Here is a 23,082-nt window from a genome sequence, read left to right on the forward strand (position 1 = left end):
AAAAAATTCTTCATATCTTAATAAGTTTTAAAAGGTTTCTCCCGCTCTTCCCTCCTGTGTTCCCAAGTACTTTTCTATTATTATCAGAATATGAGGCCCGGCACGGTGGCTAATCCCAACACTTTGGGAGGCCGAGGTGGGCAGATCACTTGAGGTCAGGAGTTAGACACCAGCCTGGCCAACAGGGAGAAACCCCATCTCTACCAAAAATACAAAAAGCAGCCGGGCGTGGTGGCACACACCTGTAATCCCAGCTACTTGGGTTCTGAGGCAGAAGAATCACTTGAACCTGGGAGGTGGAGGTTGCAGTGAGCCGAGATCACTCCACTGCACTCCAACCTGGGCGACAGAGTGAGACTCCATCTCAAAAAAATATATATATATATATATATGAGTTTGTTATTTCCACAAAATGAATCACTTTATTAATATATTTGGACAGAGTGCCCTGTAAAAGGCATAAGGCATTGCTTGAAGGCAATTTTGCTTATCTAGGGAAGCATATAAAAAATGCATTTCAAAGTTCCTTAGCATATTAATGGTCCTGATAAGTACTGCACGAAATACTAGGTTCCATGATAGGCACAAAAAAGAAAGGATCCAACAGTTAAATAAAATTTAAGGGACCACTACAACCTCCTTTTGGTGAGCCACAAAACTCAATAGTGTAGTAAAATCCCTGAGAATTCCTACACTAAAGCCAACTTTCTAATTTTGCTTATATAGGGTTTTATAAATTTATTTACCAGATAATTTTTCTTCCCTTTAACATCTGTTACCATGCCAAAGTAGTAGTGTTTCCCCTAGGAAAATACTAAAATAAAATAGACAGATTAGCACCACAGATAACCCAAATCTAGATATTACTATCATATAAGTTGTCTTACCTAAACATCAAGCATTTCATCAGGGCTTTGGATAAGGAAACAGACTTAGTTCTCTCCTTTTTTAATCTTTGATAATAAATAAAGACACATCACAAATAACTCAGACTTTGAAATGTAGTGCCATGGTGGAAATAGCATGCTTTGAGGTCAGATAGACCTGAGTTACAACCCTAGGTTGCCACTTACTACATATGCAGCCTTGGATAAGTGATTTAACCTCTCTGCATATCAGTTTTCTCATAAGTAAAATGGGAATAGTAACATTCATCTTACAGTTGATGTGAGGATTAAATAAGATCATATATATCAAGTACACACCAAAGTGGCTGGCATATACAAAGTTTTATACAATATGTACACTTGTACACAGCAGAATTTCTGTAAGGGAAAGAACTGAAGACCTGGGAACCCACGAACAGATTGTAAGCTTCTGAATAATTGCTAGCTTTTTTCATGAGAATAGGATTAGAAGTTTCATCAGATCAGAGCTATAAGCTCTATGGTATTTCTATTACTAACATTCTTTTAATATTTAATTACACTGGGTTTATACCTGTGAGTGTTGCAAAAAGAAGGTCATCGAGCTTTTCACCAGGCCAAAGAGAATCCCATGTATAAAGTTGTCTGCCACTACTTAACAAACTCATAGCATTTTAGGAGGGTTACAGTGTAGGAAGGATGCTTTTTTGCCCTTAGTGGGGAAGAGTAGGTTATTAACTGACATAATGGAGTCAGGCAAAAGAAAGCTATTTGTAATCTGTACCACTTCAGAGACCTGGAATGAAACAGGAGGAGGCTTATAATTCACAGTATGAGAGTAAATAACCTTAATGGAATGTTTGGGTGTCTGGATCCCCGGAGTTTTTTTCAGCACAAGTGACATAAGTGTGAGTTTGCAGGGAATAAGGGCATCTTTTTTTTTCAGCACACTGCCAAGGGAAATTATGTATAGAACTTCTGCTTATGCATGCATTACAAGAGTGAAGAATTTAAAATCTTTTTCACCCAGGATAAGAACTTATTTCTTTTCTAGTTCTTCTCCCAAGCCTTCTTCTTAGCAGTCCAGGTGCCACTGTATGTGTCTCCCTCAGAATACTGACCTGTCTGAGAGATGCAGGAAATGTGAAAACTGCTATGTTTCCGTTTCCACAGCAAGAGATGATGAGCCTTCTGGATAATCTGCAAGGTTGAAACGTGAAGATGATCAAATGTCCCCGTGCCTTATATGGGTGGGTATTCACTGGCAGTTTTCCTTCTTGTTCAATCTCTGCAGGCAACAGATACCTGCAAACCTCTAAAGACTGATGTGTAACACAGAAGCATTTGTAACCAGACATTCACATTCTAAGAATAGTCAGCCTGCTACACTATGAACTAAGATTATTTATCAGCATTATCTGATCTATAATACTGGCTGGTATTTGACTTAAATAGCTATGATGACAGCTCAACATAATCTGACTTTAATGGAATGTTTTGCATCTGGCTACCCACAAAATTACCCCGTTTTGCTATTATTCCACAGGACATAATTGAGATAGCTATTACAGTACTTTAGGTGATGGTGTGTTTCTAAAAAAGGAATGAGGTATCTAGAAAATAAGAGGCTTTGGGATTAACAAGCAACATCATTTATGGTACAAATGTTTTTGTTTCTGACCTCCAGCCTTTTGGGAGAGCACACTCTGAATCAGCTTGCTGAATGTACAGGTAATCACTTTTCTCATACTCACAGCATAATAATATACTTGGCATTTTGAGATAAAAAGGTTGACAGTAGCCATCCCCTACAGTTTCTGCACAGTACAGTGTCTTTTATGTTCCATTCAGAGTGCTTTCTTAAGTGTGAAATCTAGATTCCCAAAGACAGAGGCCAGCCAGTCAGTGTGAGTTATGCTTGCCACAGAAGGCTGCAAGCTCTCATGCCACTGAGTTAAACAGGCAGATTCCAGACAGCAGGTTGCTTTCTTCCAGGAAAACTGGAAAAATAAAAGTGGCTCTGAGAATGTCTCTTTGGAATCATGACCCTATGGTAGGCCCAACATTCTGTCTTGTCTGGAATCCTAGCCTTAGGGTATTCTTCCCTTTAAGTTTGGGCAGAAAGCAAATGTATTGGCCTAGGTCTTCAGTGAAAGATACACAGAAAATAACTTTATGTTTATCAAATAAAGAGAAAAAGAGGTTGCAAGTGCTTAAGCATATATCTCATCTTGCCTACCCAACATTTCTACTAAGAAGGCAACTGAAAAATAGTGAAAGACAATTCTGAAAGTGCAATAAATTTCCTTGCCTTGCTGTTCCAAAGAAGTGATGCTAATTCTTTCAATGTTCACTCCTTGCTGATGGTTGGATATTTCAGAATTTTTAGGTGTGGTTTGGTGATGAACCTTTCCAAAAGTTGGCTGTTTGGATTCTGCTTTTAGGATGCTTTTACCTTTTCGTACTGCAACATACACTTATTTGGCACAGAAAATTTTTCCTCCAAGCAATTATTTGAATTAAAATCCTGCTCTTGTAGACACTGAGGCTTGAGCTGAAAACCCAATTATCAACTTTGGTTTCACTCCCAGAATAAGATTAAGCTAAGGTTGCAAAGGTAGCTCACCGGGTGAGGACTAAATTAAAAAAGGAAGATACCTAAAAAAAATCAGGCTCTGGGTAATAGAAGACAAACACAGAATTTAGGGAGTCAATTCACCTTCACCTCCTACCATCTGCACCTATACTCCTTCCCCCAACTACACCTGCCCTTGCTGCCTATGTAGTAGTGATTTCACTTACTCAATATATGTCTACTTGAACCAAGAATGATGTTATTTTAGTCTTAGTGTGTGCTGGTTAAGCTCTGGCTCTTTTCCTGTCTTCTCCTAGATCTCCTTTACTTTAAAACTCTAGGTTCTCACATAAACCCTTGATGCTATGTGAAGTGACTTTGGCAGTATAGGTACACCTCTTTCTAGCCATTGGTTCTCAGAGATTGGGAAGAACAGAGCAAATGACACAGTGGAGTCTGGGAAAACTTAGGTTGAGTCACCACTGCTTTATGACTTTATATAAGTTGCATTACCTCCCCAGCCTCAGCTTTTTCATCTGTAAAATAGGGGCAATACTCTTTCATTCATAGTATTTTTGGGATACTCTACCCCAAACTATGAGCATTGTGTAATGTTCCATTCTTAACCCTCTGGCTTTCTCTTCCCCATTTATTTCCTTGTCCATGTGGATGCATGTCAACACTGCTTAGGTGATTACTAGTTTTACATTTCATCTTTCTTCCCTAGTTTTATTCTCTCCTTGTTGATTCTTCTTTACCTCCAAGGATTTAACTGCCATCTCTATACAAATGACTCCCAGATCTCTCTAGTTAGTGGGACTATTTCCAGATACTTAAAATGTCTCTTGGCTTTGATCATTCCTCTCAATTTATAGTGTTACTACCACTCATGAATCCATTGCAACACATGCACAGTTTTTTGCTGTTCTTTCCAGTTCTTGTCTCTCCAAATTCCAATCCATCCTGCATACTAGCACCCAAGTAATCTTTCTAAAATTAATCTTTCCTTATATCAATACATCACTCAAGATCATAAACTTAATAGCTATTTTCTATTGTATCAAGTCTATAAAACCCTCTATCATCTGGCCGTATCTTACCTCTCTAAGACTGTAGCCCACAACCACAATGTCCGCCCTATGCTTCAGTGTTCTTACCACATTCATGTTGTAACTCTGACCTGGAATGCTAATTCCTTCTTCTAGCATCTATCCTGATGTTTCCCATCCTAATAACACCTAGCTTAAGTCCTGCCTCATCTTCAAAACTTTCACCAGAATAGCCCACTTTCCTGGAATGCTAATTCCTTCTTCCTCGCATCTATCCTTATGTTTCTCATTCCAATAACATCTAGATTAAGTCTTGCCTCATCCTCAAAACTCTCACCAGAATAGCCCACTTCCCCCCTTTACTGACATACTCAGGTTTAAACATCACTAAAAATCACACAATTTCCACATGTATCACACATTGCTTAATGCAGAGCTAAGCCTATATTAGGTATGTAATTAGTAGCACCATTTTTATGGCAATGAGCACACCAAGTCTTGTGTTAGATTGTCTTTCCCTGCAACTGCAAACTCCTTGAGGACAGAGGCCACCATTTATTTACCTTTATGTCCCTCCACAGGACCTTTTGATATGTACCTTCAGGAAATGCTTTATGAATTGAACTAATTGATTAGAGACTTGCCTTATTTCGGGAACACACACCAATTTAGAGCTTAGGGTTTGACAACAAAGGTAAAGGAATAAAATGAACATCCATGATATTACTGCATGAAGTAAGTTTTCCAAGAGCTGAGAGTATGGATACATTCTTATCTAGAAACATGGGGGAAAAGTTACTTGGAAAATGTCTCGCTACCCAAAGGAGTACCCTTCTATAACCCAGTGTATTGTGTTTGATGTTTTCAGAAATGAGGCCTAGGATTGCTACTCTCATAAAAAGGCAAATGACAAGTGTATGAACAGGTTGTTTATAGGCATGTGGCCAAAATGTTAGGGCAGATGTGTTAAGAGGGAACAAGTAAGTGTATATCGAGAGAATACATGAAGAAAGAAATTTGGTTCTAGAATGTGGAAGATGTATCAATTTGCATGTTTACAGTGGCCTCTAGATTATAATAGCATTCCTTCTGAAAAAGGAAAGGAGCCATTTGGTGAAAGATATCAGGTTGAGCTTGGAGCCATTTGGTGAAAGATATCAGGTTGAGGTTAGTCAGCTTGACATCTGTCCCATCAGTGTAAGGTGGTATCAAAATGTGATATTATAGCTGAAGATAGCTTAAAGATCATGGAATTTAAACAGGTCCAGAGAGAAGAGGCTTTCCAAAAGTCATGCATTGAACTTAGTGGCAGAGGTGGGAGATGCTTCCCATGCTAGAGCTCTATCCATATTTTTCCACCTTCTCTTTCTGGTGAAAGAGGTACAGGAACTAAAATAATTTTCTTTCAAGTGGTCCTTAAAAGATCTATAAACTGAAAGGTAAACAGGAACAAAGGAGAGATACTGGGTGGTATAGTTGTTAAAAGAGTTTGGACTTTTGAGCCAGGATCTGTCACTTGCTAGCTGTGTGACTTTGGGTTTCTTTGAGCTTAAGTTTCCTCATCTACAAAATGGGGTTATTTAATGCTTACAGCTCACAAAGTGGTTATACCTGGCACATAATTGGCATTCAACAAATGTTAGTTGCACACTTTGAAATAATCTAACAATCATTTTCTATATGCAACCTTATTTTCCAAGAGTTGCAGAGAATACTGAAATAAAGATGATGTTTCTGACTCCAGTGAGTTCCCATCTAGTCCCCAAATTCTTTACTGGAGCCAGGCTACTTTCTTCATGTCCTCTTCACTTAGCTTGGGGTCTTGTGCACTACAACCTGTGACTTTCCTTATACCTTCTGCTTCTGCACTGCTCACTGACAATCCAGATCCTATCTAGTCTTCAAGGCCCAAATTCTCCCTCCTCTGTGAAGCCTTTTCTGACCAAACCAACTCACGGGAAATCATTGTATCCTTTGAATTCTGATAGCACAAACTTTATAGTTCTATTCATTTGACCAATAACATATCCTGTATTGTGTTTTGTTAGGCAGCTTTTCATGTATGTATTTTTCACCCCCACTACCCCAAATTTCAGAAATGTTAGGGTTTTTTTTTGTTTTTTGTTTTGTTTTTTTTTTTTTTGAGATGGAGTCTCACTCTGTCACCCAGGCTGGAGTGCAGTGGTGCAATCTCGGCTCACTGCAAGCTCCGCTTCCCGAGTTCATGCCATTCTCCTGCCTCAGCCTCCTGAGTAGCTGGGACTACAGGCATCCGCCACCATACCCAGCTAATTTTTTTTTTGTATTTTTAGTAGAGATGAGGTTTCACTGTGTTAACCAGGATGGTCTTGATCTCCTGGCCTTGTGATCTGCCCACCTCGGCCTCCCAAAGTGTTGGGATTACAGGCGTGAGCCACCACACCCGGCCAGAAATGTTAGTTTTTCCCTATTCTCTCTCCTTTTTCCTATTATATACTTGGTCAACCAGACAGCCATCCTACCCCAGAATGGTAATGCCTCTTCATTCCTCATATGAGGGAATAAAAGAGAAAAAAGCTTTTGGAAAACATCCACTTATCTAATCATCCCAAATATGTAATCAAAAGTATACAACTCATGTGAAGACTACACTGGTAAAATGTTAGTATAGGCCAAGATATCTTGAATTCCTATATAGAAAGCTGGTAAATGCCCTTTTGGCTGGAACCGCCATCTTCTAGTAATTCGCCAAAATGACGAACACAAAGGGAAAGAGGAGAGGCACCCAATATATGTTCTCTAGGCCTTTTAGAAAACATGGAGTTGTTCCTTTGGCCACGTATATGCGAATCTATAAGAAAGGTGATATTGTAGACATCAAGGGGATGGGTACTGTTCAAAAAGGAATGCCCCACAAGTGTTACCATGGCAAAACTGGAAGAGTCTACAATGTTACCCAGCATGCTGTTGGCATTGTTGTAAACAAACAAGTTAAGGGCAAGATTCTTGCCAAGAGAATTAATGTGCGTATTGAGCACATTAAGCACTCTAAGAGCCGAGATAGCTTCCTGAAACGCATGAAGGAAAATGATCAGAGAAAGAAAGAAGCCAAAGAGAAAGATACCTGGGTTCAACTAAAGTGCCAGCCTGCTCCACCCAGAGAAGCACACTTTGTGAGAACCAATGGGAAGGAGCCTGAGCTGCTGGAACCTATTCTCTATGAATTTATGGCATAATAGGTGTTAAAAAAATAAATAAAAGACATCTGGGCTGTAAAAAAAAAGATGGTAAATAATTGACTAAGATTAAAGACTCTTCCATCATTGGCACTATCTACTATCGCCAATATGCATGGAAATACATAAGGGCAATTTGGTACCCTTGAAGAAGTACTTTCTTTGAGGTAGAAGGCATGAATTTAACTTATGACTCTGTCTAAGTCCTGTGGCAGTTTTGAAATTCCTAGGAATAATCGTACAGGTCTGGTTAGGTCTGAAGAACTAAGTGATAAAGTAATTTTTTTCTTCAAGCAAGAGTTAATCATTGTGTCTGACTGGGAGGTGATTGCACAGAATGTCACCCACAGATGCTTCTAAACAACAAAATTTTTGATGTGAAAGGCCTCTCATCTCTGAACCAGAGCTCTTGTATATAGGATGTACTTGGAGAGTCTGAATTCTGATGAGGAGAAGGGCTCTCACCAATCCTCTCAGAAGGTCCAGGGATTACAGCAATCTCTGGCATAGGATGAAAGTGTGCTTTGATAGGAGAATCACTTCCTCATCTTCCTGAAACATTTTCTTCACATCATGCCCCAGCTCAAAAACCTTCAGTAGTTCCCCATCACTCACAGAATAAACTTATTAGTCTTACGTCTAAGGTCCCACCCAAACTGATACCAATTTACCTGCTGAATTAATCTAATAATCATTTTCTACATGTAACCCTGTTTTGAAAGAGGTGCAGAGAATACTGAAATAAAGATGATGAGTTCTCTTATTTTAATGAGTTCCCATCTATTCCCTTACTGCCCAAAATTTCTACTGGAGTCAGGCTACTTTCTTCATGTACCCCTCACTTAGCTTGGGGTGTTGCGCATTACAACCTGTGACTTTCCTTTCACCTTTGGCCTCTGCATTCCTTGCCACCAATCTAGATCCTATCTAATCTTCAAGGTCCAAATTCTACTTATCTAAAGCCTTTTCTGACCACCCTGGCCCACAGCAAATCACCTTTCCTTTGAATTCTTATAGCACAAATTTTATGGTTTTAATCATTTGGCAAATAATGTATCCTGTATTGTGTTCTGTTAGGGAACTTTATGTATCTTATCTCCCCAAATAAATAAAATACCCTTGAGCTGAGACAATATATTGTATTGCCTGAACACCCCTTCTGGGTCCAATCTCATAACTTTAATATTCTCTCAATAAATATTAATTTATTTTTTCTGTTATTCTTTCTAACAGGTTATTTGTCATGGCAGCATAAAGTACCAGATTGAAAACAAATCAGAAATTTCTTCTACTGTGGGCAGTATTAATGGGTGTCATATAAAGAAAGTTTTATCCAAATAACGAAAGAGGAAATAGGCTACAATATATAAAACATTGAATATACTAGAGTCTGATGTCAGTATTTTTTCAGGACAAGTGTTCAGCATTTCACAGGAAGGAGATTAATTCCCCCCAGTCCTTATTATCATTAACACTGGAAGGTTGTATTAGCACACTCAAGAAAATTTTTGTTTTTGTATTATATTTTTACTTGATAAAAATATGCCTTCTAGGATATATTCTATAAAAATTATCAAAATAAAGAGGCAATTTATAGTCACATTAGCTCAAGGGAAAAGCTGCTGTTTAGTTCAGAAAAGTTCAGTTCTTTTATTGCTAGATTTTTTTTTGAGACAGGGTCTTACTCTGTTGCCCAGGCTGGAGTGCAGTTGTGTGGTCAGTTTACTCCAGCCTTGACCTCCTGGGCTCAAGCGATCCTCCCACCTCTCAGCCTCCTGAGTAGCTGGGACTACAGATGCACACCACGACACCCAGTTAATTTTTGTAGTTTTTCATAGAGAAGAGGTTTCACTATGTTGCCCAGGCTGGTCTCAAACTCCTGGGCTCAAGCAGTCTGCCAGCCTCAATCTCCCACAGTGCTGGGATTACAGGCATGAGCCACTGCACCTGGCCAGCTGGATTCTTTTTAAATTATTTTTCTTGTCATGGTTACTATACTGATAGAGAGTAACTGGAATAAGCTATGCATAATTATCATGTACCCCGGGGCTTGATTGTGACCTGGAGCTCTCTACTGGATTTTCAAACCAGGCTGAAAGAAGAGCTCAGTGAGGAGAGAAACTGATTTTACCTTCCTTACTAGGAAATTAAGGAACTACACCTAATGGATAGAGGTCATATAATTAAAACTGACAGTTCCTCTTTGGAAGTTTCCACATTTGGGATGGGCAGTGCTCCCATTGTTTACTAGATCCTAGGAAAAACAGAGCTTAAGGCACCATCTACTACTGAAAAGAAGATAGTGACCTAGTGAGGAAAAAAACTGAAATCCAACAGGCAAATTACAAAGAATCTCTAAGCAAACATAATGAATAAAAACCAAAACAAGACAGACAGAGAAGACTGGAATAAATAACTAATTCTTTAATGCAAAAACAGACATGCATCCACAAGAAGTAATACTGAACAGGGAACCATAACCTTCCCAAATGGACAAAGCAAGGAACTAGTGACTGACCCTAATGAGACAGCAATATTTGAGCCCTCTGATCAGCAATTCAAAATGGCAATATTATGGAAACTCAGTGATTTCCAAGATAACACAGAGAAGCAATTCAGAAATTTATCAGAAATAGTTAATAAAAAATTTAAATAGAAAAAATCAGACAGAAATCATGAAACTTAGAAATACATTTGCTAATCTGAAAAAAATCATTAGAGGCTCTCAATAACAAAATGGAGCTGAAGAAAGAATCAGTGAGCTCAAAGAAAAGCTTTTTGAAAATAAAGGAGAGAAAAAGAATGAAAAGGAAAAGAGATCACCTACAAGATACAGAAAACTGCCTCAAAACATCAAACGTAAGAATTATTTGTGTACAAGAGGGAGTTGAGCAAGAGCAAGGGGATTGAAAGCATAATTCAATAAATAATAGCAAAAACTTTCCAAAACTTGAGAAAGATAAATATCCAGGTATAGGAAGGTCAGAGCACACCAAAAGATTCAACCAAAATCGTCTACCCCAAAGACACATAATAGTCAAACTACCCCAAGGCATATAATAGTCAAACTCTCAAAGGTCAAGGTCAAAGAGAAGATCCTAAATACAGCAAGAGAAAAGATGTGCAAAACATATAAAGGAGCTTCAATTTATTTGGCAACAGACTTCTCAATGGAAACCACACAGGCCAGGAGGGAGTAGGATGACATTTTCAAACTACTGAGGGGCAGGGAGCAGGAAGCTGTCATCCAAGAATACTGTATCCAGCAAAGTTATCCTTCAAAAATAAAGCAGAGATAAAGTCTTTCCCAGATAAACAAAAGCTGAGAGAATTAACCATCACCAGACCAATCTTACAAGAAATGGTAAAGGAGCTTTTCAATTTGAAAGAATGCAAAAAGAAAACATTTGAAGGTACACAATCCCCTGGCAAAATTAAGTACATGGACAAACCCAGAGTACTCTACTACTGTAATTGTGTAATCAACTCAAAACTCTAGTATGAAGCCCAGAAGACAAATCTATCAAAAACAATAATCACTGAAGAAACCTGTTAAAAGATAGGTAGTATACAAATACATAAGTAGAGATGATTAAAATCAAAACGTAGAGGGGATGAAGTTAAATTGTAGAATTTTTTTCTTTGTTTCTATTATTTTCATTGTGATTTAAGAAAAGCTGTCCTCTCTTTAAAATAACTTGTTACATCTATGACATATTTTTTGGTAAGCCTCATGATAGCCAGAATGCAAAAACCTGTAATAGATTCACTAAAAATAAAAAACAATTAAAACTTAATGCCAGAGAAAATAACACAGCTACAAAGGAAGAAAGAAAGAAGGGAAGAGAGGAGCTGCAAAACCAGCAGAAAACAAGCAAAAAAGGGCAGTAGAAAGTCCTTACTTGCCAATAACAACATTGAATGTAAATGGGTTCAATTCTCCAATTAAAAGCATAGAAGAGACTGGGTGGAGCAAGATGGCTGAATAGATGCCTCCACCAATCATCCTCCCCACAGCAACACCAAATTGAGCAACTACTTAGACAAAAAGCACCTTCATAAGAATCAAAAATCATGTGAGAGATCACAGTACCTGGTTTCAGCATCATTTTAAGGAAAGAGGCACTGAAGAGGGTAGGGAAGACAGTCTTGAATTGCCTACACCACCCCTCTCCCATCTCCTAGCAGTGGTTGCATGGTATAGAGACAGACTCTGTGAACTTGGGAGAGGGAGAGGGCAGTGACTGTGGCAGTTTGTGTTGGAACTCAGTGCTGCCCTGTCACAGCAGAAAGCAATACTGGGCAGAACTCAGCTGGTGCCCACAGAGGGAACATTTAGACAAGCCCTAATCAGATAGGAAATGCCAATCCCAGTGGTCAGAACCTGAGTTCTAGAAAGTACCGCTACTGGAAGCTGAGGCTCTGGGGTCCTAAATAAACTTGAAAGGCAGTCTAGGGCACAAGGACTGCAATTCCTGAGCAAATCCTGGTGCTTTGCTGGGCTCGAAGCCAGTGAATGTGGGGTACACATGACCTAGTGACCACCAGCCAAGGTGGTCAAGGGATTGCTTGTGTAACCCCTCCCACAATGTCAGGCAGTGCAGCTTGCAGCTCTAGGAGAGACTCCTTCCTTCTGCTTGAGGAGGGAGAAGGGAGAATAGAGGACTTTGTCTTGTAACTTGAATACCAACTTAGCCACAGTAGGATAGGGTACCAGGAAGAGTCCTGAGGCCTCAATTTTAGGTCCTAGCTCATGGGTGACATTACTAGACACACGCTGTGCCAGAAGGGAACATGCTGTATTAAAGTGAAAGACCCAGTCCTGCAGGATTTATCACCTGCTAACTAAAGAGCCATTGGGCCCCGAATAGTCACTAGAGGTAGCCAGGCAGTACTTACCATGGGCCTTGGGTGAGATTCAGAGATATGCTACCTTTAGGTGTCACCCAACATATGCACAGCTATGGTGACGATAAGCAGAGACTCATTCTGCTTGATAAAAGCAAAGGGAAGATAAAGGAGACTTTGACTTGCAGGTTAGGTACCAGCTTGGCCACAGTGAGGAAGAGCACCAAGCAGGCTCTTGGGTTCCCCAGTTCTAGGCCTTGACTCTTGAATGGCATTTCTATACCTACCCAGGGCCAGAGTGCAGCTCACTGCCGTGAAGGGTGAGTCCCAGATCAGACAGGATTCACCATATCCTTATTGAAGAGCCCTTGGGCCTTGAGTGAACATTGCCAGTAGCCAGGCAGTAGGTGCTGTGGGCCTGGGGCAGTAGTGGCCACAGCGAGATAACTGTGTATTTGTGGAAAGGGGAGGGAAGAGTGAAAAGGACTTTGTCTTCTGGCTTTGGTGCCTGCTCAGCCACATTGGAACAGAGCACCAGGTTGATACTTAAGGTTTCTGAATCTAAGTGCTGACTCCCAGATGGCATCTCTGGAACTGCCTGGAACCTGGGGGAATTCGCTGCCCAGAAGGGAAGAACAGAAACCTGGCTGGCTTTGCAACCTGCTGATTGTAGAGCCCTAGGGCCTTGAGAGAATATAGGCAGTAGTTATGATGGGTCTTGGGTGAGAATCAGTGCTGTACAGGCTTCAGGGCTGACCCAGCACAGCCCTAGTGGTGGTGGCCACAGGGGCACTTGTGTTACCCCTCTCCTAGCTCCAGGCAGCTCAGCACAGAAAGAGACTTTGTTTGTTTGGGGGAAAGTAAGGGAAGAGAATGAGAACCTCCATCTGGTAATCCATGGAATTCTTCAGGATCTTATCCAACACCACCAAGATGGTATTTATATGAGTATGCAAGAGCCACAGCATTACTGGGCTTGAGGAGCCACCAAATGTGCATATAATGCAATGATCAAAGACTTAGATCACAACACCCAAATCCCTGTGAATATTCGGAAAGCCTTCCCAGGGAGGACAAGCATAAACAGGCACAGACTGTGAAGACAACAATAAATATCTAACTCTTCAATGCCTAGACACTGATGAACAGCCACAGTATCAAGACCATCCAGGAAAAGATGCCTTTACCAAACAAAGTAAATTAAGCATAATGACCAATCTCAGAGAGACTGAGATAGTAGACCTTTCAGACAGGAGAACTCAAAATAGCTGTTTTAAGGAAGCTCAGTGAAAATCAAGATAATACAGAGAAGGAATTCAGAATCTTACCAGACAAATTTTAAAATGGGATGGAAATAATTAAAAGGAACCAAGCAGAAATTCTTGAGCTGAAAAATTCAATTGAATACTGACGAATGCAAAAGGGTTTCTTAACAGCAGAATTGACTAAACAGAAGAAAGAATTAGTGAGCTTGAAGACAGGCTACTTGAAAATACACATAGAGAAGAGACAAAAAAAGGAAAAAAGAAAAAAGCACACTCACAAGATCTAGAAAATAGCCTAAAACTGGCAAATCTAAGAGTTATTGGACTTAAAGAGGAGGTAGAGAGAAAGATAGGGGTAGAAAGTTTATTCAAAGGAATAATGACAGAATTTCCCAAACCTAGAGAATGACATTAATATTCAATTACAAGAAGGTGATAGAAGACCAAACAGATTTAAGCCAAATAAGACTACATCGAGACATCTGATAATAAAACTTCCAAAGGTGACAAATAAGGAAAGGATCCTAAAAGCAGCAAGAAACAACATACAATGGCACTTCAACATATCTCGCAGCAGACTTTTCAGTGGAAACCTCACAGGCCAGGAGAGACTGGCATGACATATTTAAAGTGTTGAAGGAATAAAATCCCTTTTTACCCTAGAATAGTATATATAGCAAAAAATATTCTTCAAACATGTAGGAGAAATAAAGACTTTCCCAGAAAAACAAAAACTGAAGCATCAACAGCAGAAGTGTTCTATAAGAAATGCTAAAAGGAGTTCTTTGATGTGAAAGAAAAGAATGTTAATGAGCAAAAAATAAAAATTTGAAGGTACAAAACTCACTGGTAATAGCGCACAGAAAACACAGAATATTGTAACACTGTAGGTGTGATATGTAAACTACTCATATCTTGAGTAGAAAGACTAAAAGATGAACTGATCAAAAATAACTATAACAACTTCTGAAGGCATAGGCAGTACAATAAGATACAAATAGACATAAAAAAATTAAAAGCATGAGGATGAAGTTCATTTGCAGTTTTTATTAGTTTTATCTTTGTTTGTTTATGCAATTAGTGTTGTCATCAGTTTAAAATAATGGGTTATATTATTGCAAGCCTTACAGTTTGTATTAGTCAGGGTTCCCTAGAGGGACAGAACTAATGGAATATATCTATAGGGGAATTTATTAAGCATTAACTCACATGATCACAAGGTCTCAAAATAGGCTGTCTGCAGGCTGAGGAGCAAGGAGAGCCAATCCGAGTTCCAAAACTGAAGAACTTGGAGTCCGACATTCAAGGACAGAAAGCATCCAGCACTAGAGAATGATGTAGGCTAGGAGGCTAGGCCAGTCTCTTTTTTCACATTTTTCTGTCTGTTTATATTCTAGCCACACTGACAGCTGATTAGATTGTGCCTACTCAAATTAAGGGTGGGCCTGCCTTTCCCAGCCCACCAACTCAAATGTTAATCTCCTTTGGCAACACTGTCACAGAAATACCCAGGATCAATACTTTGTATTCTTCAGTCCAATCAAGTTGACCAGTATTAACCATCACAAGTCTACCTTTTGTCAACTTGAACCCATACACATCTCCTGAGATCATACATAATATTCAAATATAGATGATAATAAGGTCATAGTTACACCAAACATAATACAACTATCCTTTGTACAACTGCAACTGCATCAATCCCCAACCCAAATACTATTACATAAAGTTAACAATACTTAAATGTTGATGTGAAGTCAATAAATCTTATGTCACATGATAAAGGAGAAAGGAAATAAAATGAAGATATTTTCTTAGTACAAGTGTATATACGCATAAACGTTTTTTTAACAAAAGAAGGAGGAAATACTCATGACAATTACAGTCTTCATTTTTCCAGCTGGTCACGTGGTTGTAGCTGGTACTGACGACTGCTTTCTACTACCCATTCTGTATTCCCTTTGCCTTCAGGAAGCACTTCAGCAGGTCATGGTTTTTTTTTTTTCCTGATAAAGTGACCCAAACCTTCATTCCTGAAGGGTCTGGGTCATTTGTAGTCCTGCCTGGATTGTGCTGTTGTAGTTTCCCATTGACCATAATCACAGGGCATGGTAATACTAACAGACGCCCTAATGGATCTCCTGTATTCCATGCATACTCTTCCTTACATCCATTGTGCAGTAGTAGACTGATTTCATCTTGATAGTCTGGGTCAATCACCCCAGACAACACTGTAACTCCATTCTTAGCCTGTTGACTTAAAGGTAGGAGAAGCCCAAAATGTTCAGGTGGCAATCATAACTTCCTGTTTAATGGAATCCTTGTTGTGTCTCCTGGTGGCAGTGTTCCTCCCTCTGAAATAAGACTCTCACTCAGGGCAATCTTAGCAGATTTGAGACTCAGTATCTGCTTCTGAAGCCAGGAGACAGAATCCTTGAGTTCATCATTTTCCTTCACCAGTTTTTCCACTGAACTTAGGAGCAGCCAACCAGCTTCATTATGTTCCTTGGTTCTCCACATAAGGTCAAAAGTATTATGTATAGAGTCACTAAACTCCTTGCCTCTCATGAGCAATGAATCAGGAGTGTCGAGTGTATTTATTTTGCTAACTCTCTAAACAGTTCATGCCAAGGACCATCAGTGTTCTCCATACTATTAGAAGTAGAGTCCTTAACATTTTTGTGTCTAATCATATTAAGCAGCCAATTCCAGAAACCCCCAAACCAACAAAAGAACTCCATCCTTAATATTCTGTTCTTCTAGAACCACTGCTGGTACCAAAATCTGTATTAGTCAGCGTTCTCTAGAGAAACAGAACTAATGGAATTATATATATGAGTTTATTAAGTATTATACCACCACAAGGTCCACAATAGGCTGTCTTCAGGCTGAGGAGCAAGGAGAGCCAATCCGAGTTCCAAAACTGAAGAACTTGGAGTCTGATGTTTGAGGGCACAAAGCATCCAGCATGGGAGAAAGATGTAGGCTGGGAGGCTAGGACAGTCTATCTTTTCACATTTTTTTGCCTGCTTATATTCTAGCTGCGCTGGCAGCTGATTAGATTGTGCCCACCCAAATTAAGAATGAGTCTGCTGTTCCCAACCCACTGATTCTCAAATGTTAACCTCCTTTGGCAACACCATCACAGACACACCGAAGATCAATACTTTGTATCCTTCAATCCACTCAAGCAATCAAGTTGACACTCAGTACTAACCATCATATGGTTACTGCAAATAAAAAAACATATTACAGATACACAAAAAATAAAAAGCAAGAAATTAAAACATACCACAAGAGAAAATCACCTTTACTTAAAAGAAGTCAGGAAGGACAAAAAACAAAAACAAAAACAAAACAAAACAAAACAAAAACCCATGAAACAGCCAGAAAACAAGTAACAGAATGGTAGGAGCAAGCTCTTTTCAATAATAACATTGAATGTAAATGGAGTAAACTCTAATCAAAAGAGAAAAAGTGGCTGAATGGATGAAAAAAAAAAACTAGACCCGATGATCTATTACCTACAAGAAACACCTTTCATCTATAAAGACACAAATAGACTGAAAATAAAGGAATGGAAAAAGATATTCCATGCCAGTGAAAACAAAAACAGAGCATGTGTAGCTACAAAAATATCAGAGAAAATACATTTCAAGACAAAAACTATAAGAAGACACAAGGAAGGTGATTATATAATGATAAAGGGGTCGATTCAGCAGGAGAATATAACAATTCTAAGTATACTTACACTCAACACTGGAACACCCAGAGGTATAAAGCAAATATTATTAGAGCTTAACAGAGAAAGACTCCAAAACAATAACAGCTGGAGACTTCAATACCCCACCTTCAACATTGAACAGATCACCCAGACAGAAAATCAACAAAGTAACATCAGATAATATGCACCACAGATGAAGTGAACCTAAAAATATTTACAGAACATTTCATCCAACAGCTGCAGAATACATATTCTTCTCTTTGGCACATGGATCATTCTGAAGAACAGACCATGTGTTAGATGACAAGTGTTAAAAAAATTTAACAAGTGAAATAATATCAAATCCCTTATATGACCACAGTGGAATAAAATTAGAAATCAATAACAAGAGGAAGTTTGGAAAGTATATAGACACATGGAAATTAAATAATATGCTCCTGAATTACCAGTAGATCAATAAAGAAATTAAGAAGGGAAGTGAAAAATTTCAGCCCACTTTCACTACTGTGATTCAACACAGTACTAGAAGTCCTAGCTGGAGCAATCAGATAAGAGAAGGAAATAAACACATCCCAATTGGAATGGAAAAAGTCAAGTTATCCTTGTTTTTAGATGATATAATCTTATATTTGAAAAAACATAAAGATTCCACAAAAAAACATTAGATCTGATAAACAAATTCAGTCAAGTTGCAGAATACAAAATCAACATGCAAAAATTAGTAGCATTTCTGTATGCTAACAGTGAACAACATAAAATGAAATCAAGAAAGTAACCCCCTTCACAATAGGTAAAATAAAATACCCATAAATTAGCTTAACCAAAGAAGTGAAAAATATCTACAAGAAAAGCTGTGAAACATTGAAATAAATTGACTAGGAAGCAAAAAAATAGAAAGATATTCCATGTTCATGATTTGGAAGAATATTGTTAAAATGTCCATACTACCCAAAGCAATCTACAGATTAAATGCAATCCCTCTTAATATACCCATGACATCCTTCATAGAAATAGGAAAAATAATCCTAAAATTTATATGGAACCACAAAAGACCCAGAATAGCCAAAGCTATCCTGAGCAAAATAAAACTGTAGGAACCACATTACCTGACTGCAAAGCAGAATGGAACTAGCATAAAAAGAGACATATAGACCAATGGAACAGAATAGAGAACAAAGAGTAAACTTATTGTCAACAAAAATGCCAAGAACACTCACTGGGAAAAGAACACTCTCCTCAATAAACGGTGCTGGGAAAACTGGATATCCATATGCAGAAGAATGAAACTACACCCTTACCTCTTTCCATATATAAAAGTCAAATCAGAATAGATTAAAGACCTAACTCTGAGACCTCAAAATATGAAACTATGAAATAAAACTTTTGGGGAAATTCTTCAGGACATTGGAATTGGCAACGATGTGTTGAGTGATACCCCCTAATGCACAGGCAACCAAAGCAAAAATAGACAAATGGGATCACATCAAGTTAAAAACCTTCCATACAGCAAAGAAGACAATAAACAAAGTGAAAAGACAAACCACAGAATGGGAGAAAATATTTGCAAACTACCCATCTGAGAAGGGATTAATAACCAGAATACATAAAGAGTTCAAACAATTCTATAGGAAAAAATCTAATAATCTGATTAAAAATGGGCAAAAGATGTGAATAGACATTTCTGAAATGAAGATATGCAAATGGCAAACGGGTACATGGAAAGGTACTCAACATCATTGATCAGAGAAATGAAAATCAAAACTATAACGAGACCAAATCTCACCCCAGTTAAAGTTTATCCAAAAGTCAGGCAATAACAAATGCTGGTGAGGATGTGGAGAAATGGGAACCCTTGAACAGTATTGGTGCAAATGTATGTTTTATTAAAACTACTATGGAGTATAGTTTGGCGTTTCCTCAGAAAACTAAAAATAGAGCTAACATATGATCCAGCAATTCTACTCCTAGTTATATACTCAAGAGAAAGAAAATCAGTATATTGGAGAGATATCTGCATTCCTATGTTTATTGGAGCACAACTCACAATAGCCAAGATTTAAAAGCAAACTAAGTGTCCATCAGCAGATGAATAGATAAAAAGTAGTACATACATACAATGGAGTACTATTGAGCCATAAAAAAGAATGAAATCCTGTTATTTGCAACAACATGGATGGAACTGGAGGTCATTATGTTAAGTGAAATAAGCCAGGCACAGAAAGACAAACATCACATGCTCCCAATTATTTTGGGGAGCTAAAAATTAAAACAATTTAATTGATGGAGATAGAGGGTATAATGATGGTAACCAGAGGCTGGGAATGGTGTTTGGGGGTCGGGGAAGTTGGGATGGTTAACACTTATAAAAATATTGGCTGGGTGCGGTGGCTCACATCTGCAATCCCAGCATTTTGGGAGGCCAAGGTGGGTGGATCACCTGAGGTCAGGAGCTCGAGACCAGCCTGGCCAACATGGTGAAACCCCGTCATTACTAAAAATACAAAAATTAGTCAGGCATGGTGGTGCACGCCTGTAATCCCAGCTACTCAGAAGGCTGAGGCATGAGAATCACTCGAACCCAGGAGGCGGAGGTTGCAGTGAGCTGAGATTACACCACTGCACTACAGCCTGGGCAACAGAGTGAGACTCCATCTCAAAAAAAAATTGTTAGAATAAACAAGATTTAGTATTTTTAAATAACTAAAAGTATAATTGGACTGTTTGTAAGAGAAATAAAGGATAAATGCTTGAAGTTGTAGATATTCAATTTATCCTCATTTGATTATTACACATTGTATACCTGTATTAAGATATCTCATATACCCCATAAATATATATACCTAGTATGTACCCAGAAAAATTAAAAATAAAAAAAAAACTTGTTTTAAAAGGCATAGAGTGGCTGAATGAATAAAGAAACAACCTGGGGAGTAGTGGCCAAGATGGTCATCTAGAAGCAGCTAGGTTGTGTGGCTCTCACGAAGAGGAACAGAAGGGGTGAATAAATACAAGACCTTCAACCAAAATATTCAGTTACTCACATTGGGATTAATCTAGGAAACAACTTGACCCACAGAGAACAAAGAAAAGCAAGAGGACAACAGCCCATCTGGGAGCAACACGGAGGCAGGTGAATCCTCCTCCACCCAGGGAAGCCATGCTTCTCCCACAGATCTTTGCAACCCTTGGGTAAGGAGATTTCCTTGAGAACCCACCCCACCAGGGCCCTCAGTCTTCAGTCTGACAAATAGAGTTACATTGAGTCTTGGCAGAGCAGCCGCTCAGGCATGTGTGGAGACACTGGAGCCTTAGAAACTTGGGCGTTTCAGCAAAAGTAGCTGCAGCTCCCACAAAGTGGGAGGTTAGACTCCTGTACATAGCCCTAGGAAAGAAGCTGAATCCAGGGGGCTGAGCAGTAACAGCCCACAGGCCTCACTTCCATGGCACCTCACAAGATAAGATCCACTGGCTTGGAATTCCAGTCAGCTAGCAGTAGCAGCATTGCACTTCCCTAAAAAGGAGCTCCTGGTGGGAGGGGCGAGCCACCGTCTTTGCTTTTCAGGTGCCTTAGTCGTTCCAGCCTTCAGGCTTTGAGAGTCTAGCTGACCTGGGGCAAAAGGGATTCCCCAGCACAGCCTAGCTCCTCTACCAAAACAAAGCCAGACTGCTGCTTTAGGCCGGCGCCTGATCCTGTTCTTCCTCACTGGTCAGGTCCTCCCAACCAGGGCCTCCGGCCACCCCCACCCAATCTCTCCAACTGACAGAGATCTGAATTCCCCCTCAAAAGGCATTCCCAGAGGGGGGTGGACGATCATTTTTGCTCTTTGGATGACTTAGGCATTCCAACCTTTGGGCTTTGGGGTGTCTGAGGTGACCAGGGTCTGAAGTGGACCCCCCAGCAAAGCACAGCTGCTTTAACAAAACATGGCCAAACTGCCTTTATAAGTGGGTCCTGATCTTGTTCCTCCTCACTGGGCGGGACCTCCCAACTGGGGCCTCCAGCTATCCCCACCCAAGCTCTCCAGCCAACAGAGATCTGAACTCCCCCTGGGACAGCACTCCCACAGGGAGGGGTGGGCTGCCATCATTGCTCTTTGGGCATCTTACCCATTCCAGCCTTTGGGCTTCAGAGTGTGAGGTGACCAAGGGCTGAAGTGGACCCCCAGCACAACGCAGCTGCTCTACCAAAACAGGATCAGACTGCTTTTTAAGCAGTTCCCAATCCTGTTCATCTTCACTGGCCGGGACCTCCCAACTGTGGTCTCCAGCCACTTCCTACAGTTGCCTTTGGGCCAGCAACAGGTCTGTAACTCCCTGGGACAAAACTCCCTGAAATAGGGACAAGTTGCCATGTTTGATGTTTCACAGCCTTCACTGGTGACACCTCCAGGTTCTGGAAAATCTGAGGTGATTAGGATCTGGAGTAGGCCCCAAGCATACCACAGAAGCCCTATGAAAAAGTGGCCAGACTGTTATGTGGTTGCCCATTTTCATATCTCCTCAATGGGCAGGTCCTCCAGGCCTGGCCCTCCAGCCACCCCCCACCAGAGCTACTAAGCTAGTACCAACTCAGCAACTCCCTGGACAGAGCCTCCAGGGGCAACTGAAAGCAAAGCCTCTTAGCCACAGCCTCTGTAGTGGAACTACTCTTGCCACCCTTGGAGTAACAAAGGAGCAAAGACCCTAAGTGTCTTATCCATACCTCCAACAAGCTGTAGTTGACCCAAGGAGAGGAGGCCAGTCCATCTCCCACAGGTCCTAAACACCACCCATGGCTCATCACCAGACAGGGAACCCCTGGCTTGGGCATAAACCCTTCACCTTGGGCTGACTGCACTGAGCAATTGCTGACCTGTATCTCTCTGGAGTAAAGCCCCCAGGAGTCAAGTAAACGACCCTTGGCCACAACCACTACTAAGATCTCCTCCTCTGCTGCCTCTATGCTGGGGAAGGAACATAAGCACTAAGATCACCCCAGAGCTCCAGTGGGCAGCCCAACTGTACCAAGTCATGAACTACAGCCAGACTCAAGGGGGAGAGGAACCTTCACTTTCAGAGCACTGAGAGGAAATATGGCTGCAACTGTGAGAAAAAATAGGGGAGCTACACAACTGAGCAAGAGTCTACCAAATGACCAGTAAGCCTGAGTGTCACCTGCGGGTTCATACCCCAAAACTTCAACACCAAAAATTCATCACTAAAATAACCCCCTCTGATACCAGAGACAAGAAATCAGCTTCAAATAAAGACACTACACAAAGCCTCAGCCCAGTGAAAACATCCAGAAAAGAAGTATATTGACTGTACTCAAGCTACACTGCAGTTAAAGAAACACCCACATGCAGAGATGAAAAAAAAACCAATGCAAGAACTCTGGTAACTCAAATGGCCCGGGTGTCATATGTTCTCCAAATGACTGTACAACTTCTCCCAAAAGAGTGTTTAACCAGGCTGAACTGGCTGGAATGACAGATGTAGAATTCGGAATATGCATAGGAACAAAAATCATCAAGATTCAGGAGGATGGCAAAACCCAATCC

The 23,082-nt window shown here is 40.0% G+C and overlaps 2 protein-coding genes and 1 long non-coding RNA gene across 4 annotated transcripts in view; 2 read left to right on the forward strand and 1 right to left on the reverse strand.

The window, feature by feature from the left end:
* ZDHHC15 (zDHHC palmitoyltransferase 15) overlaps positions 1 to 23,082 on the reverse strand; it is a 156,746-nt gene that overhangs the window by 8,677 nt on the left and 124,987 nt on the right. For both annotated transcript variants that reach the window (XM_019018810.4, XM_019018811.4), the window contains one exon: positions 1,988 to 2,066. In XM_019018810.4, coding sequence (XP_018874355.1) covers positions 2,020 to 2,066 — 47 coding nt within the window. In that variant the 3' untranslated portion in view covers positions 1,988 to 2,019. The remainder of the gene's footprint in view (positions 1 to 1,987; positions 2,067 to 23,082) is intronic.
* LOC129530115 (uncharacterized) lies at positions 936 to 21,304 on the forward strand. The gene is made up of 3 exons (XR_008675663.2): positions 936 to 2,116; positions 2,554 to 2,597; positions 8,939 to 21,304. It is a non-coding gene; the product is annotated as an uncharacterized lncRNA (long non-coding RNA).
* On the forward strand, positions 7,208 to 7,720 carry LOC129530113 (large ribosomal subunit protein eL21-like). Its single transcript, XM_063702851.1, has one exon. It carries the CDS (start codon positions 7,223 to 7,225, stop codon positions 7,703 to 7,705), a length of 483 nt encoding a protein of 160 aa, XP_063558921.1. The 5' UTR covers positions 7,208 to 7,222; the 3' UTR covers positions 7,706 to 7,720.

Source organism: Gorilla gorilla, chromosome X (genome assembly GCF_029281585.2).
Source record: "Gorilla gorilla gorilla isolate KB3781 chromosome X, NHGRI_mGorGor1-v2.1_pri, whole genome shotgun sequence".
NCBI classification, from domain to species: domain Eukaryota; kingdom Metazoa; phylum Chordata; class Mammalia; order Primates; family Hominidae; genus Gorilla; species Gorilla gorilla.